This window comes from Archocentrus centrarchus, chromosome 1 (genome assembly GCF_007364275.1).
Source record: "Archocentrus centrarchus isolate MPI-CPG fArcCen1 chromosome 1, fArcCen1, whole genome shotgun sequence".
Taxonomy (NCBI): Eukaryota; Metazoa; Chordata; class Actinopteri; order Cichliformes; family Cichlidae; genus Archocentrus; species Archocentrus centrarchus.
Window position 1 is genome coordinate 16,559,639 of NC_044346.1, and position 19,122 is coordinate 16,578,760.

A 19,122-nucleotide genomic window follows, 5' to 3' on the forward strand; every position below is an offset into this window, starting at 1 on the left:
GTCTTAGCGGGCTGCTTAGCTTCTCTTGTACAATATCATTAAATGAACAATTACCAGAATCCTGAGTGGCACAAGTGCAGGATTACTGATGCAAAAAAACCATTCCAGGCAGATGCAAACAAATAAAGTCAAAGGAATAGCACAGGGATGAGTGCCTGAGGCACCTTCCTCCTTTGCTCATGCAAAGATACACATATATTTACAAAAAAAAATAAAAGAGGGAATATGAAATGAATGTGAACCAACATGGGCAATATCTCATGTTTTTCCCATGAATTCATAACAAATATGGACGGGCATTGCTCATTTTTTATTTATTTTTTTTTAAATGCCTCATTACACCACTTAAGTGTCATGTCAGTGTCGCACCAAAATGAGACGTGGGAGAAGGAGAAATTGAGAAGCTGGGACGGCAAATATTTAAATTCTTTTAGCTTTTGCAGTATTGCTATTAATCCCTGCAGATTCCGGTGCTTTACAGACAAAAGGAACAATTCCGCTTCCTTTCTTGCACGAAACACGAGGAGGAGGGCCAACAAATCAGGGAGGAATTCAGTGGGTTCGTTCTATTCATACAGGCTTAATGGGTACGCATACTTATTAACTTTGTTGGTTAAATGTATTCATCAAATCCTTTTCACAGGCTCACTCCAGGTCAGAGTTTTAAATATGTTATAGGCAGACAGGGACACAGTGCATTTGGGATTTTGCTGTTTCTGTTTCCAGCAACAGCAAGAGTCCACTTTACTGCTTGTTTTCACTTTCACAAAGCGATTACTTAGCAAAGTATCAGTGACATAAAGTCAGCAAGTAGCATCCATAATGTATGTCTTTAGAATATAACTTTCACCTGGGGGATAGCTCAAACAATTTCCTTTAAAACTCTATTTCCAAATGTTGCTCAGCCCCGTTTTCTCTTGCTGAAAGGCAAAATGACATTGGGATTTAAAAAAAAAAAATTAATAGAGACAGGAACAATTTCCCCAAAAGGGACACCAGAGCAGTCTGTAAACCGAGCCCCATCTTCTACAAACTTCACTGTTTGCCATCCGTCACTGTTTTACTGCCCGAGTCCAGGAGATTCATGTGATTGAGGCAGAAGGCAAAAGGAGATCCAGTTCTCCTTATAAAGGTAAAATATGTTGGCCTAGAGCTGCAGTCAGCTTCTTTGGCTAGATTTCCTTGGAGCTGCTCCCTCTGCCAGCTTGTTTCTGTATATCACTGCCAGCCTCATTATCGCAGCCTGTGTATACCTAGGTAGTTACAGTGTAGTATCTGGCACTCACTCTAAACTATATTAGGACTGAAATCTAGGCTGCAGGATGACCTCAAACAGGATTTGTTTACTTAAGCTTCGAGCCATGATTTGGTCCCCACTCAAGATAGTTTTATATAACTTACAAACACAGCCTCCTGCACAGTTCAGACCAATATTTATCACTTCTAAGACAGCATGGGTCTATCTTCAGTAGATTTATTGGCCTTTTTTTAGCCCCACTGTAGTGTGGCTTTTGAGATGCCATTGTGGGTTTGTCAGACTGTGATATTTCAACATGATGAATTCTGTACTGTGCAAAAGTCATGAGCCACCCATCGCATCTTTGTGTTTCGCTTCAAAGGAGCCAGACATGCTGGTAATTTTTTAAAAGTGGTCTTGAGCAATAATTCTCTAGGATTCCTGAAGGTCTTCAGTTCCCAAAATGTGTTTCCATTTTTTAATTGAATCTATGAAAAATGTGAAGAATAACACAGTTTGACAGACATAAAACAGAATTTTTGCACTAACAAGGTGATTCCCAAAAAGGGATTATTAGCCAATTGTAGGTGCACACTGCGCACCTTAGTATGGTGTGCAGTGTGTATCCTTAAAAAATTTGATGAAACTGGAAAACAAAAACAGAAGTGGCAGGCCTCAAAACCTATCTCAGCATTAGTGAAGCAGTGTGGAATCATCTTGACAGAGAATGGAACAAAAGTCACCCTAAAAGAGTTATAGTTATAGCCCAGGATTTTTGGCTGCTGCAAACTCCACTATTATTTCAACAGAAGTAACAATACATTCAAAATGTAATCTAGTGTGCAAAAATCTTAAAATTTATGAATCATAGTGCAAAATACTTAAATGTCTGTGGCTTGGTTCACAGTAGCACATTAGCAGGTTTAAAAATTGACTGTAATGAGGTCTGACAGCAGGCCAGTGTTGATGACGCAGAGTACAGGACACGCTAAGCTTCCCTTTGTGTGAGAATGATTTTTGTAATAAATCATCTCAACATCAACGGAGGTTTTTGGTTTTATTTCAGAAATACAATAAGAAATTATTTATAGACGCCAGCAGTTAAATCTTAAATTTTATGAACATATAAATATTCATTCATTCAATACGATGCGTCCAAGACAATGCATAGAACATAAACGGAAACAAAGATAAAGCATTTTTTTAAACAAGCTTAACTTTTTAATAGTTATTCTCAGCAATTGTTGAAAAAAACTGTGTTGAAGGTCAGTGTGTGCTTTGCCTCACTACATTCATGTTCATGAAAACACACACACACACACACAAACACACACACTCTGTGAGTTATGGTAGACATCCTGTGATTTGTGTACTGCACCTGCTCCTTTCTGCCATCAGGCGTGCAGGATTGATGTCCTCATACAACTGAAGCTCGCATTCATTTGTTTCAGAGCAGAGTCCACATGCGTCACATTTTTGTAACTACAGGAGCCGCATGTATGGAGGCAGAAAATGTATACCATATTGCTGGCTGGACATAAATAGTCTGTCCAGCTTACGTTGTACACACAGAAGGAAAAATCACAGAATCGTATGGGGTCTAAAACTATAGAAAATTGCAGATTTTAACATGCATGTTTAAACTCTATTAGATATTGGAATTAGAATATTAGAACAGCACTTTAATTACAAAATGGTACTTCAGACTGAACCATCATGCAGTTTAATGATTTCCTAAACCTGCTTTTGTATAAAGAGGTTATCTGCTGTGCAGCATGTCATCTACCCTTCATTGATTTCTTTTCATTTTAGCTTGTGCATGATGGGAGTGTATACATAGTGGTCGTGACTGACTGTGAAGTCAGAGACCATACATTATACATTTGACTTATTCTGGGATTCAGCCAGCTGGATGAACATTTGAGGGATCTATAAGCAGACTTGACATTTAGTTGTGAAATAAAAAAAAAAAAAAGGCCTTCTCCTTTTCTATTCAAATACGCAACTACCAGAATAAAAATTAATAGTCAAGATAATATTGCGAGACAGTAGCTCTTAAATGGTTCAGACACACTCTTCTCTTTTCCTCCTTCTTGGTAGTAAATAGGAATAGAGACAGTAATTCTCAGTGACAAGCCTATTACACCATGACACCATGAAGCCCATAGTTGCAAATATTCCAACAAAGAGGGGAGGTCTAGTTTCAAAGAAAAATCTGCCATGTTTCCAAGTATTCATTATGCCAGTTGAATCATGGTAGTGTCTATTGTAAGTAATCTTATATATGCAAATATATGAAGATGACTTATCTTCACAAAAAGTCTGTTTGACTCTCCAGATGATTTAAAAAAAAAAAAACATGAAAGAAAGAAAAACACTGACTTGCTTTCAGTTAAGTGCCGTGATTGATATGACAATCAGTATATTGGAATATAACATAAAATGTGACGCAGGTAACCCCGCTGTGCAGCATTTTGACTTGGAGCGAGCCATTCATCTCGGCTTCCCATTTGTTTGCAATTAATCGGATTCTGTGATTCCCATTTGATTAGTCTCGTAGCCTCGGGTAATCTATAAAACTCTGTCCTGTTTGGAGACATCATTGATTCACAATGGACCAGAGAGGCTCCCCGGCTGAAGGGGAACCATGTGTTTACTGATGATGCAGCGGCATTTGCCTTCACGGGACATTAGCATCTGCTTCAATGAGCCGAGATGGGCCCAGAACTGATGAGCTCTACTTATAGATGCTTAGCTCTGAGAAAAACAACCATGACTTACTGAAACTGCTTATGGCAACACTGCACAGAAAGACACCTTGAACACTAGTAGAAGGAGAAGTAGAATTGGGAAATAGCAATGTCTGTATGACAGATTTGCCATGGTACAAATAGAATTCTCATTTACATTTCAGGATTAGGCCAATAGTCTGCTGTGGAGCTTTTGAAGATGGGTTTTTAAAATGGTATACAATATAGTATACAAATAAAACTATTTCCCATTACAAGCAACTAACCTTAAGGTGTTTCTGGGTAGCAGGTAAAGTATCTCGGCTGTACGTCTTGACCTGAAGCCATGTTTGTGGCTGCTGAACGTCAAAGTTCCTTCACTCACTTTCAGCAAGTAGAGGTTTCTGTGTGAGTTACCAACACGACTTATTTAATTTTAGAACCAAAAATAAAATAAATAAATGACATTATATAATTTTTTTCTGACTGGTACCAGTATGCAATTAGCAGCCCACAGGCTGACAGGCTGTGGGCTGCTAATCAGCTCGTATAAAAACTTCATGCTGTAAAAATAAGTCAGATTCTTAAAAAAAAAAAAAAAAAAATAGCCCCACTTATATGATTAACTAGCTGGATAATTTTAAAGGCTGTATCTTCATAGAAAACACAGATTATAGTATGTTTTGACCATAAATTTGATCTGTTATCAACTTCTGTTTGTTTGCTTATTTTTTCTACTATGCAAATAGATCAGAATATGTAACATTCTAGTTAAGGTGAACATGGTTTGGCTACATTTACTGGCCCCTTCATTAGGTACACCTTTCTAGTACTGGGTTGGACCCCCTTTTTTGCATTCAGAACTGCCTAAATTCTTTGTGGCATAGATGCTACAAGGTTTTGGAAATGTTTCTCAGAGATTTTGGTCTTTAGTGGTTGGTACTAAGGGACTTAGTTTCCTGCTCTTAGCTGACAGGAATGACACCTGGTGTGGCCTTCTGCTGCTGTAGCCCATCTGCTTCAAGGTTTAATGTGTTGTGCATTCAGATATTGTTCTGCATACCTTGGTTGTAACGAGCGGTTATTTGAGTTATTGTTGCCTCCCTGTCAGCTTGAAGCAGTCTACCCATTCTCCTCTGGCATCAACAGGGCATTTTCTCCCAGAGAAATGTTGCTCACTGGATATTTGCTCTTTTCAGACCATTCTCTGTAAACCCTAGTGATGGTTGTGCAGGAAAATCCCAGTAGATCAGTAGTTTCTGAAATACTCAGAACAACCTGTCTGGCACCATGGCACCACATTCAAAGTGGCTTTAATCACCTTTTCTGCTCAGTTTGAATTTCTACAGGGCATCTTTACCATGTGGTGGCATGTGATTGGCTAATTTGATAGTTGCATTATTGAGCATCAATAATAACATGTGTTACTAATGACTAGAGTAGTCAGTATATATCTTAGGTGTTGTCTTTCACCGCCCTTGCATTCCCTCCATGTTCCCATGTGTCAAGTGGAACCTGACTTTGTAGCCACAATTGCAAGGATGATACATCCCAAACCAAACATTTGTTATATCTTGTTTGGTTTTTTATATTTATTTTTAGTCCAAGAAAAGAAATCAAAGCTTTACTTCTCAAAGGTATTTATTTTATTTTCAGCCAGATTTTGGCACTTTATGTTATATTGGACACAGTTTTGTAGATGAGCTAAATATCCCAGGCAGAGTTTGAAGAAGCTTTGTTATTCTTGTGACACCACTTGGAGTAAGCATGCTTGTTTGTAGAGTATTATTGTTAATACTGAGCTATCTTTACAAGATAGGCGCTTCTGTAACTCGTCTAAATCTAATAGTAACTGATCCCCAACATGTGACATGTGATGTTTAAAATATAAAGATATTGAACACTTCAGGCCAGCTCAGATTGATTTCTTAGCGTGAGGTGGTGGGTAAATAGTGAAGTGCATTGACTGAGCAAAGAAATAAATTATGCAAACTTCCAAGAACAATACCTGAACAACTCAAATCTATGCAGTCACAGTGTAAATCATGTAACTAAGCACCCACTCTGTATATAATAATGCACTGCAGTAAATATTAAACGGCCACAACAATGAACTACATGACTGATATTGTGTAGCTCCTCCTTATACTGGCAGAACAGCTCTAACCCTTCAGGGTGTGGACATAAAGCCTCTGGGATTGTCCTGTGGTGCTGGACAGTGGTGCCTTTGGATTCTGTAGAGTTTGGTGAGGGGCTACTATAGTCTGGCTTGTTCCAGCATATCCTGTGGCTGCCTCATGGCATCCGGATCTGGGATTGTGGAGACGAGGTCAACACCTTGACCTTGAGGAGTGTTGTGGAGCACACTGTTCTTTTTTGAGGAGACTGCTGCCATGAGGGTGCGTGTTGTGATTAAGGAAGTGTGCTTTGTCAACAACAGTGTTTAAGTGGGTGGTACGTGTCAAAGAAACATCCACGTGACTCCCATAGCAGAATTTTGCACTGAATCGTATTCACTTCACCTGTCAGTGGTTTTGATATTTTTGATTCTAAATTTATTTATTAAAACAGCCTCAAAATAGAATAGAACACCAGTATTTTGCCAGAAGTTTATGTTTGGAAAGTTGCCACTTCCCACAGATGGCCCACAGTACCTAATAACAGCAGTGTCATCATGAATTACTATTAAAGTGGGGTGGCTGTAGCTCAGTAGGTAGAGCAGGTCACCTACTGATCGGAAGGTCAGCGGTTCGAATCCTGGCTACTCCAGGCTACATGCCAATGTATCCTTGGGCAAGATACTTAACCCCAAGTTGCTCTCCGACCGTTCTGTCGGAGTATGTATGCGTGTGAATGTTAGTTAATTAAAAAGCACTTAGCTTTGTAAAAATGGAAGTGCTTGTATGAATGGGAGTGCATGGGTGAATGCAAAACAGGTTGTATAAGCGCTTTGAGTGCTCATACTGAGTAGAAAAGCGCTATATAAGAACTAGTCCATTTACCATTTAAAGAGCTCCACTGTTCAAAAAATGAGAAGGAGGTAGTCACGAGCCTCACTATTTGGCTTTATTATCTACAGGTCAATCAAGATTCATTTTATTAATTTCAAGGTGTGTTTGTTATAACATAATGGGTTGAAACAAATGTTCTCTCTTTGAAATCACTCGTCTCACATCTTCATCCTTGTTTGTTCCATCTTCCATTGCGCCACAGTCCAATTCCAGAAAGCCTTTGAGTTCCTCCTAAATAATTATGCCACTCTTCCATTTGTGGCAACAAGTCACAACCCACACTCAGCACCTATGCATAATTACGTAAATGTAATTTTGTCTGACAAAAAAGAAAAATTGGCTTCTTAACAAAATTGGCTGTTTGGGAATGCCCGGCCGAGCCCAAGACTTGTTAAAGCTGCTATCAATCTCCTCTTCTTCATTTCTGCCTCTTTTAGTAGCAGGAGTGATTGCATGCAGCATTCATGGCCCTAGGGAGGGGAAAATGTGTTCCTCAGAACTGCCTGCAAGCCTGTCGGTGAGGAATCTCAGACCTCCTGTGTGTTTTTCACCGGAATGGACCTTATAACCGAGTTTCTGAGGTGCTAGCCCATGAGAGCTGAGAACCCCCTAACCTTGACACTGCGATGAGATGGATGAGGAGAAAAGATATATCTTCTATGTAATTTCACTAGAGCCTTGGCCAGGTGCAGGTCGTACCAAGGAGTGCTCATTAGCCAGTCTTGCTTATTAGCCACAAAAAAGTGGGGTGAAAGAGAGAGGCTGTCAGTGTGAAAGATTGCAAGGGAAAAAATTCCTAATTTACCCAAATCCTTGGCTAATCCAGTGAGTCCCTGTTCCCTAATCCTCTCTGTTCTCAGCACAAGAAGCAGGAAGGGTAGATAATAGTACAGAGGCACTGGGAGGAAGAGTAGAAATTTTGCTGTGCACTAAAAACTTATTCTAGACGAGAGCTCAGATGAGAGGCGGCAGCTAAACGATGGGCAGTTATTATCTGAAAGAGCCACTAGCGCTGCTGGATGACTACTTAAGACTATTAATGGCAGCAAAATGCCAAGGTCAAACTGCTCACTTCTTTGACTAAACCTCCCACACAACATTTACATAATCTCTCAGGCTTTATATGTGAGTCAAGGGAGAGAATCACTTTTTTTTGTATTAAATCATTCATATTCTTACACAGCGGTTAAACAGTTTGATGAAATAAGATGATGACTTAGAACTTAGAAATTAACAGCTCTTTGTTCTTTGTTTTTCATATAATGTCTAGATAAGTACTTGTAAGAAGTTAAATCTTTAAACTTTCGGCATTTTATTTACCCACACTATTTCAGATTCTAAATGATTTTTTTTGCCCTATACCTGGTTAAAGACCTACAGAACTAAACAGCATTTCCAATAGCTTCATTAATTAAACATATTACCTGTTTTAAATAAGAATATTAGCTCTGGCATTGTGAGATCATGTTGACTGTGTCTTAGAGCCTGACAGCGCAGCTTTTAGTGGCTTAGTCCTTCACCTAGTGATGTTAAAAAAAAAAATCATTGGTCATGATTAGGCTGCATGCATAGATAAGCCATTTTAAACAGGGTAACTGGGTAAACATAAAGAATATATGATTATTTTTTTAATCCATCAGAAATATGAGGTATACTCTCTTGTTCAAGAGTCATTGGCTGGGAGCATCTCCAACACTGACATTTTTAATATTTTTTTCTCCCAATATTTGTGTTGCACAGAAATTGACATTGAGCGCTGTGTCCGTGAATCCATCAGCCTGTTCTGCTGGACTCCAAAGAGTGCAACATACCGACAGCATGCTCAGCCACCAAAGGTTGCTGGTGACAATGGCTTTGTGAAAACGTCGACATACTTCTCGTCCGACTACCAGGACATGCCCAAGACAGACCTGGTGAGTTTTACTCTCATACACAGAGTCACACATGTAAATTACAAAAAGAAGGTCTAAATTTAAGATGAATTGACATTTAATTAGGAGAAGAGAGTTTAAATTAAGCAGTCACCAATAAGAAAGTTATCTTTTATTTCTTTTTTCATACGTAACTTAGACCCCTGAAGGTTCTTATTTATATCAGATATTATGAGGGCATCATGGTGCCTATCAGCCACCTAGCAATGTGGACCTGTTTGCACCTTATGAAAGCATTCGGTCATTTTAGTAACATCTCATATATTTTTTATACTGTTCTCAGTGTGATTAAGTACTTCAATCTCAGTCAGGTCAAACAATACTCCAAAATGGGCATGTACTAGTGATTTAAATTAATTATATCCTTTGTGTCTGCTGATGTGCTGTCTTGGTAATATTGTAAGTTACCTTTGTTATAGAATACCAATCTGCTTCATGGTTTTATTAGGTAATATTCTCTTTGTATTAATAAGTCAGAATCAGTGTATCAATTTGGCTAACGCTAATACAGAGTATATGTGATATGAAGGAGACGATCTAATGATTTAAAAAATGAATGCCACATTATATTTGTATTGTTGTTAATAATAAATCAAATGTTTGCATAGCTTTCATGAGAAAATGGGACATTTTCTTGGGTGCTAATTGTACAGACTGGCACTATTATGTGCGACGTGGCCGATTTAACTTATGAGAAATGTTTTTTATGTAAAACAAGAGGTAAACCTCTGCCAAGGCAGTTCACTCTCCGGGCAGTATTTACTTTAAAGGGAACAGTACAGTATTGTATTTTGTAGATATTCATTGAGTTTTCTTTGTTCTTTTTAAAGGTACTTTAAGAAGTTTGTAGTGCAGTAAAAACAAATGCAAAGTGCAGAGTTGAAACCCATTTTAATATACAGTACTTGAAATCATTTTGATTATAATTTTTTTTTAATTTATGTAGATTAATTCTCTTTAAAGATACAGTCTAATGCATTTTGGGGTCAACTTGAAAGAAAGGCAGATGTAAATGGACTGGTTGTTATATAGCACTATTCTGCTTGCACACTCTTGAACATGTCTTCATTTACCCACACACACACACACACACACACGCACACACACACACACACACACACACACTCACTCATACAAGCACTTTTTTGCTACATCTAAGTGCTTTCTATCTAACATTCACACACACATTCACACTCCAATGAGTGCAGTAACCTCCCATGAGGTTCAGTATTTTGCCCAAGAGACAAGACATTAATCTCTTGTCTCTGTCTTGCCCAAGGATACTTGTGACATGCAGAGTGGAGCAGTCAGGGATTTAACCACCAACCTTCCATTTAGTAGATGGCCTGCTCTACCTCCTGAGCTACAGCCACCCCAGTAATAATTTCAAAACTTCTTTTGTTAGGGCAGAGTTTACAGATTCTTGGTACCTCCACCCTTTTTCTCAAGAACTAAACTAACTCACTTAACACATTTTGTCTTGAGTAATCAGGATATGATTATAGAGCAGTGACCCAAGTTCACCATTTAACAAGAATTTGGGAAGCCACCCCAATCTTTGATTTGAAGATTCTCCCAGAGTGAAGGCCTTTACACACCAGACACATTGCGATAAACGACACAAAATTCTGAATCTTTTGAATGCAAACTTGTCGCGTAACATATACACACCGAACGTGTTGTGTTTTTGCAAATAATTCATCCTCATAAAAGCTCTGTGAAAATGAAGTTGACATCAAGCAATGATGTGATGAGGTCCTGATGTTTCTAAACAAGAGAAGGAAGAAACAGAGACTCTGGGTTCATTCAATTGTCATGAGAAAGCAGCAGCAGGGAGAATTTCATGGTTTGATCCAGGAGTTGAAGCCCCGGGGTCTCCTCCCAGTAGGACATGCCCAATACACCTCACCTAGGAGGCATCTAGGAGGCATCTTAGTCAGATACCCGAACCACCTCAACTGTCTCTTTTTTTTTTTTTTTCCACCCTATCTCTAAGTGAGAGCCCAGAGGAAACTCACTTCCACTACTTGTATCCGCGACCTCATTCTTTTGGTCACTACCCAGTGACTAAAAGACACCATATGTGAGGGTAGGAACCTAGATTGTACAGTAAATCAAAAGCTTTGCTTTTATGCTCAGTTCTCTCTTCAGAACATAGATCGACCACCCCAGTGAATCTCATGCTCCACTCCCCCCCCACCCACGAACAAGATCCCGAGACATTTGAACTCATCTACCTGGGTTAGTAATTCTTCCCAGACCTGGAGTGGGCACTCCACCCTGTTCTGGCTGAGAATCATGGTGGCCAACTTGAAGGTGCTGATTCTCATTCCTGCCCCTTCACATTCAGCTGCAAACTGCTCCAGTGTGAGCTGGAGGTCACCACCTGATGAAGCCAACAGAAGCATATCATCTGCAAAAAGCAAAGATAAACTCCTAAGGCGACCAAAGTGGAGACCCTCCAACACCTGGCTACGTCTTGATATTCTGTCCATAAACATTATGAACAGAATTGGTAACAAAGGGCAGCCCTGGCAGAGTCCAGCACCTACCAGAAACAAGTCCAACTTACTGCTGGCAGTACCAACCCAGCTCTCACTGCAGCTGTACAGGGACCAAATGGCCCATAACAACAGGCCAGACATCCCATACTTCTGAAGATCCCCACACAGGATACCCTGAGGGACACTCGAATGCCTTCCTTTCTGTAGACTGGTTGGACAAACTCCCACACACCCTCTAATATCCTTTTGAGGATGAAAAGCTGGTCCAGTATTCAGCGACAAGGCCGAAAACCGCATTGTTCCTCCTGGAGGAGGTTTGACTAACGGATGGACTCGCCTCTTCAGAACCCTGGCATTGACTTTCTCAGGGAAGCTGAGGAGTGTGATTCCCCCCTGTAGTTGACGCACACCCTCCCGTCCTCTTTCTTAAACAGGGGAACCACCAACCCAGTCTGTCATTCCCGAGTCACCACCCCAGAATGGTCCTAAAAAAGAAAATATCCAGTGAGCAGCAGGTCTCTGGGTGAAAATGCCTTGTTGATGCCAGAGGTCAGAGGAGAATTGGCAGACTGCTTCAAGCTGATAGGAAGGCAGTAGCTCAAATAACCACACGTTACAACCAAGGGGTATGCAGAAGTGCATCTCTCGATGCACAATACATCAAACTTTGAAACAGGAGGGCTACAGCAGCAGAAGACCGCACCAGGTGCCACTTCTGTCAGCTAAGAAGAGGAAACTGAGGCTACAATTTGCACAGGTTCACCAAATTAATTAATTGTGAATAATAAATTAAAAGATTGGGAAAACGTTGCTGGTCTACTGAGGTCTCAATTTCTGCTCCAACATTCGGATAGTAGGGTTAGAATATGGTATAAACAACATGCAGGGATGGATCCATCATAAGGAAGCTCTGAAGGCAAAGGGTGTCCAACTCAGTACTAGCACTAATAAAGTGGCCAGTAAGTGTATAGCAATCATGGATTCAAACCATTCAGCATAAAAAGTGTTAATGCTTTTCTTTGATAAGTGTTTATTGATGTGATCCTCTGTTTCACACGGGTCTTTTGCCTTTGTTTAGTATTTGTGGAGCAGTCTTATTTGTCTTTCACACCTGAATGCATCATGCCCAGAAAGCTCCCAAACACTCTGTCAGCCCTATCTGCTGTGTGCCCAAGTGATTGCTCTAATCTTTCTCATTCAGCTGAGGCTCATTTGTATGGGTGGTGGCATTGATCTGTGGTCGCATCTGCGTGTACCCCACCTCTAGTTCTGAAAACATTCAGGCGGGAGTGCATTGTGTTGAAATGTCACTCTCATAACTGGAGTACACACAAAGCCAAGTTTACAGTATGACTGGAGAGAAAAGCAAACAAAACCGCATTTAATGTTCCAAATCCAAAATGAAACCCTTAAAACAGTAAATTAGTAATTAAAAAGATGCATTTAGTAAATTCTGCCATTTCCTGGTTGTAAGCCACAGTCCCAAATATCATTCGCTCTGTTGCCCCCCCCCCCTCTCTCTCTGGTAACAGAGCGGGAGACTCTGTCAGCAGTTTCTCAGCCCTAGTAGTGAACAGACATCCATCTCACATGACAGCTGCTGTCCAGTCAGCTTGGTCCTGAGTGACTGAATAGGGGAAAACAAGCTCTCCTTCTCTTTTCACACAGTTCCCTGAGGTTACTTACTAACTGGGCCACTGTAGACAAATACTTTTTTCACTCAGCTTCGCACAAGTTAAGGGAAATGAAATCATGTCTAAAACTGTAGTATTTTTATATATTTAAGAGTAAATGGCTTACAGCTGCCAGAAATATTGTTAAAAATCTGAGGGGGGGGGGGGGGGGATCACACATTCTACTGACTCCATGTGCGTGTTCACTGTCAAATGCATCGGTGTAGTTTGTTCAATGTATTAATTATATTAATACAGTGAATGTCACTGCAGACTCATAATTTCACAGTTTTGTCACACATCAGTTGATGTGACAAAAAATAGCTGGGTAGGATTTTTTATGCAGCTTTTCTTTTTTTTTTTTAAGGAGTCGAGTATGAAACATTAATAAATGTACAGTGGAAGTGCTGTAATAAACAAACCCCACATCAATCAGTTATTGGCAAATTTTGGTCATGGCCAAATATTGACCCTTGATTCTGTTTGAGAAACACTGGAGAAGCATTACACTTCAGCAATTTCATCTCAGTTGTTAAAGTGCACATCTGGACGTCTCAGCAGAAGTGTAGTAATCGTAACAATGGCCTAACTGCTGTGTAACCAAAATGAAAACAGGAACTACATGAGACGTTGGGAGGATGATTTGTTTTAAAATCCTCTTCTATGGAAGTAAGTGTGTGTGTGTGTGTGTGTGTGTGTGTGTGTGTGTGTGTGTGTGTGTGTGTGTGTCCGCTCCGTTGGGTATTTGTTGTCAGCATTTTTCTCAGATCATGACCTCAATTATGCCTGTCTTTTCTTTGTCTGAGTGCAGACTTTGCAGATAAAATGAGATTCTCTTTTAGGAATTTATGCTCAAACACCACAGACTGTTGGTTGATCTGCGAACATCCCAGCACAGTAATAATCATGTTCAGTCAAGGCACTCACTGACCTTGTCATCAAGCTCTCTCCAAGATGTACAACACTGCTGTTCTGAGTTCAATATATTAAGTGGAGGTGCGAGGGTGGGGGTTGGTGTTTGTTTGTTTGTTTTTGTTTTCTCCAGTCTTATACCGTAAATGTTAGTGCATTAAAATCCAGTGCTTTCCTTTGGCCCAGGATTAGCCTCATCACTGTCAGGCCAGTGAAATGCCAAAGTGTCATTAAGCCATTCCTGGATGACTCACACTGCTCACTGTGACATTTAAGTCACAGTGTGGTGGTTCATCAGCCAAAACTAAAGATGAGCTTCAAATTTTTTTCTATTTCTGTCAGCATGTGTGTGTGGATAGATAAATACAGCAACATCATTTGGCTTTCCTAAGGTTTCATTCAGACTCTGCCATTTATTGTTTATTGCAATGATTATTGAAGATACATTTCATTTTCTGAAGTAAATGCCTAACCTATTTGAAGAGCAGAAAATGTCCTGTTACCAAACACAGTGAGTTGGCTGAACACTCATCTATCAGTTATTCTTTAATGACGTGCACAGGAAAGATTGGCATTGCTGTGTTGTCATAGTTACAGGTTTGCAATCATCTCTGAATTATACTGCATGCACTTAAAAGGCTTTTTAATCCAGTGAGTAATCTTTAAAAATCATTTCTGAAAGGCAGGCTGTGCCATTTCACCACTTTTTCTGTGCTTTTTATTATGACAAGCATTAAAAAAATGTCCATATGTTTTTAGACAGTTTTGCACTTTCGTAATTTTGCCTCTGTACACCAGCAGAGTGAATTTTAAAATAAAGCGCAGACTTTCAAGTTTAATTCAAGAGGTTTAAAAAAAGGATTGCAGTAACAGTTTAGGAATTACAGCCATTTTTATACATAGACCCCATTTATAGAATAATAATAATAATAATAATAATAATAATGCATTAGTCTTATATACTACTTTTCTAGACACACGCTTTACAATTTCATGCACTATTCATTCACACCTCAATCATACCTGGTGGTTGTAAGCTACTAATGTAGCCACAGCTGCCCTGGGGCAGTCTGACAGAGGTGTGGCTGCCAATTTGTGCCTATGGCCCCTCTGACTACCACCAAACACACATCCACATTCACACTTACGTAATGTGGGTTAAGTGTCTTGCCCAGGGACACAATGACAGCATGCGCTCAGACGGGGACTCGAACCAGCAGCCCTCCGGTTGCAAGGTTGCACCTGCCCACTGCCACCCATAGAAGCTCAAATTAATTGGACAATTGGCTGACAAGCAGTTTCATGGCCAGGTGAGGCCTGTTGCCTTGTTAATCTATCACAAATCAAACAGATAAAAGATCTGGTATTGATTCCAATAGATGACCTTGCATTTGATTGCTTTTCAATGGAACTCTCAACATGAGGTTCCAAGAGATGTTATTGCAAGTAAAGGAGGTTGTTATTAGGCTGAAAATCCACTGGCACACTCTGAGACGCCAAAAAGACCACAGAAGACAACTAAAGTAGATGATGACAGATTAATGTCCATGATTAAGAAAAACAACTCTACAAGATCCAACCAAGTTAAGAACACTGTTGAGGAGGTAGACATATCACTGTCACGGTCTACAAGGCACCCTTATGAATGTAAATGCAGAGGGTTAACATCAAGGTACAAACCACTGGTTACAGTCAAGAACAAGAAGGTCAGTTTAGACTTTGCCAGAAAACATGTTTAAAAATCCCACATAGTTCTGGAAAAACTAAAGCTTTGGTCAGATGATGCCAAGATTAACTGGAAATGATGGGAAGAGAAACAGCTCATGATCCAAAGCATACCACATTATCTGTCAAACATGGTGGAGGCAATGTTTTGGCATGGCCATGTGTGGCTGCCAGTTGAACCAGGTCTTTAGTGCTGATTGATGATGTGACTGCTGATAGACGTATCAGAATGAATTGTGAAGTGCACAGGGTTTTAGTCTTTGCTCAGATTCAGACAAGTGCTGCAAAACTGATCAGACAGCGCTTCACAGTCCAAATGGATAATGACCCAAAGGATACTGCAAAAGCAACCCAAGGGTCTCTCAAGGCAAAGAAACGGGTATTTTTCAATAGCCAAGTTGGCTTGATCTCAGCCCAGCAGACCATGCTTTTCAGTTATTGAAGATAAAACTGAAGGCAGAGAGACTCACAAACAAGCAGCAACTACAACCAGCTGGAGTAAAGGCTTAGCATCTCAAGGGAGGAAACAGCATTTGGAGATATCCATGGATACTAGGCTTCACACAGTCAAACGGACTGCAAAGGATCTTTATCCAAGTATTAAAAAATAATCCTCATATTTAAAAATGATATTATTTTGTCCAATTACAGTTGAGCATCTAAAAATGGGGTCTGTGTATAAAAATGACTATAATTCCTAAACAGTTAATTCAATACTTTTGTTAAAGCCCTTGAATTAAAGCTGAAAGTCTGCACTTCAATCACATCTTGAGAGTTTGATTTTAAAATCTTCTGTGTTGGTGTACAGAGGCAAATCACAAATGGTTTATTCCCCGAAAACATATGCAAAGACTCATTTTTGTTTTGTTTCTTGCCTTTTTCCTTTATTTTTCTCATTTACTACAGTTACTGCCTGCATTAGAGAAGAAGCAAGCTCTATTAACAGTATCAACATATTTGCATCTTCTGCACTTTGTAACTGATGTATGCATGACCAGTGCACCTGGTTTCCTGCAGCAACTGCTCATAAAGTGTGATCAGATTTAGACAAACACAGTGTGCTTATGCTTTTTATTGAACATGTCTATCAGACATTCACAGTGCTTGTGAGGAGTATAGGTGAAGCTTTTTATCTAAAAACTGGTCAGGCAACAGTAACCTTAAATATGCTAAATCAGATCAGATACGTACAACACTCGGGAAATTTTATGAAATTTTTCCTTGCTAAACTGCTTCAGCTCAGCCACACTCTCTGGTGTGAATGGCTTACTTTAGGTTATTCCAGACTATCTCCAAAAGACACAGTTAATCCCACCCCTTCTGATGACAAGCCCTCTATGCCCAGAGGTAGCAAAACAACCCAAAGTCACAATGCTCTCTCCATCGCTCTTTGCCTTTGGGATGATCTTATCATTTTGGTATACATTGCCCTGTTTAAGCCATTTATGTAGTGCTGTGTTGTCAACTTTCAACTTTATCTACAAAGTATTTTCTCAGTGCTGCTGCTGCTGCTGTGGAGTGCCAAGGTGCTCTTTGGTAAACCTTAGGCATGCAGTGCTGTTTGTTTTTAGAGGATGCCAGCCTTTCTTCTGCCATGGGCAACATGCCAGTTCAATAACTTCGTGAACAGAGATTTTAACCAGCTCCAAAGATTCATTTTAGCCTTTAGCAGTTACTCTGTTTTTTGTTTTGTTTTTTTTCATCCCTCCCCCTCTCATTTAGCATTCTGCCAATGCCTTTGGGTCACCTTAGCTGGGCACTGGCTGCCTGGCATGGCGCTCAATCATCTACATTTAGAGAATTTGTTAAACTAAACACTCATAAATACCTGACCTCACTGAGTTGACTAAAAATTTCCAGCTCTATGCAAATCAGTTCTTCAACAGTTCTTTGTCCTGAGTCATCTGATCTCTTTTAAGAATGATTTACATGAGCCGATGCTTCTTGTGAATAACACATACTCTTTCCAGCCTACACTATGAATATTGCATTTATGCATGGAGTATGACAAATACAATGATTTGTGGGTCAGTTTAAAAACATTATCTTTTTTTATTAAATGTACTTTAGTAGTACTCTCCTCAGAGTTCTGTGACATTGATGAAAAATACATGCATCAAATTATTTTGTTCATCACATCTTTTTTTTGGAGCCAAAACAGAGTGTTACTTTTTGTTGTCTCGTTAGGATAACTTGGGATTTTTGGTCACCATAGTGCCATTCATCCATCTATCCATTGATTTTCTTCCACTTATCCAATTCAGGGTCACAGGGTGGCTGGAGCCTTTCCCAGCTGCCATAGGACAAGAGGCAGGGCAGAACCATTCTCACTCACATTCACACTTACTGGCAATTTAGAATCACCAGTTAACCTAACCCAGTCTTTGGACTGGGGGAAGAAGCTGGAGTACCCAGAGAAAACCCATGCAGAATGCCAATTAATGCAGTTCATTTCCTTTAAAACAATGTAAAGCACTGGGCCCCGGGGTGGCTCAGTGGGTGAGCAGATGACCATATATGCGCCATTGCTGTGGTGCAGGCAGCCCAGGTTTGCGTCTGACCCTTAGCCCTCTGCCCCCCCCCCCCCAATCTCTCTCTCTCTCCCCATATTCCTGCCTCTCTTCATTGCTCACTATCTAATAAAGGCAAAAAGGCAAAAAATATATATATATCTTTAGTGCTTTAATAATAATTTTTTAAAGTGAAAGATATGTGAGATTAATGTTGAAATTTTTTTATCTGCAAGCTCGGTTTGCACAGGCACGCTTTGTACTGAGCAGATGTGTTGTCATTGTCTACTCTCAAGAGGAACGTACTTGACTTCAACCTTGCACATGCTTTTACAGCCATTTTGCTGCTGGCCAAGCTGACTTAATCATAGCACTACCACTGTAAATCTTTGCAATTATTCTTTATTTTCATTCAGTTCTGGTCCTCTGTTACTATTTTTACATTACCATCGCTGCAGAATTAAAAAGACTGAATTCAGGTACAGGGGGAACTTTGCCTGTTTGGGACATGCTGTCACTATCACTTAGAGATTTTGATTGAGTCCCATTGTGTGACTGTCTCTTGACTCTTGTTTAGTGTTGCTTATTGGATTAGATGATTGAAGTCTGAAGAAACAAGACATGTTGGCAATTTAACAATTTATTCATTTAACAAACAGGGGCCTCAGTAGCATGTGGAAGGACTATACACAACCCCAACAGCCTGGCACCTCCTCCTCATGCTGGTCACCAGCTTGGTCACACAGTGCCGTGGGATGGCATCCCATTCTTCAACCAGTATTTGTTGCAAGTCAGCCAATGTGGTTGTGTTGGTTACACAGGCATAAAGTGTTCAATGGGGTTGAGGTCAGGCCTACAGGCAGGTCATTCCATCCTCTCCACTGCCAAAT

At 40.0% G+C, this 19,122-nt stretch overlaps 1 protein-coding gene across 2 annotated transcripts in view; it reads left to right on the forward strand.

Moving 5' to 3' along the window:
• The window catches only part of tbck (TBC1 domain containing kinase), a 52,257-nt gene that overhangs the window by 16,464 nt on the left and 16,671 nt on the right, over positions 1-19,122 (forward strand). For both annotated transcript variants that reach the window (XM_030737653.1, XM_030737661.1), the window contains exon 23: positions 8,718-8,890. In XM_030737653.1, the coding sequence (XP_030593513.1) occupies positions 8,718-8,890 (173 nt within the window). The remainder of the gene's footprint in view (positions 1-8,717; positions 8,891-19,122) is intronic.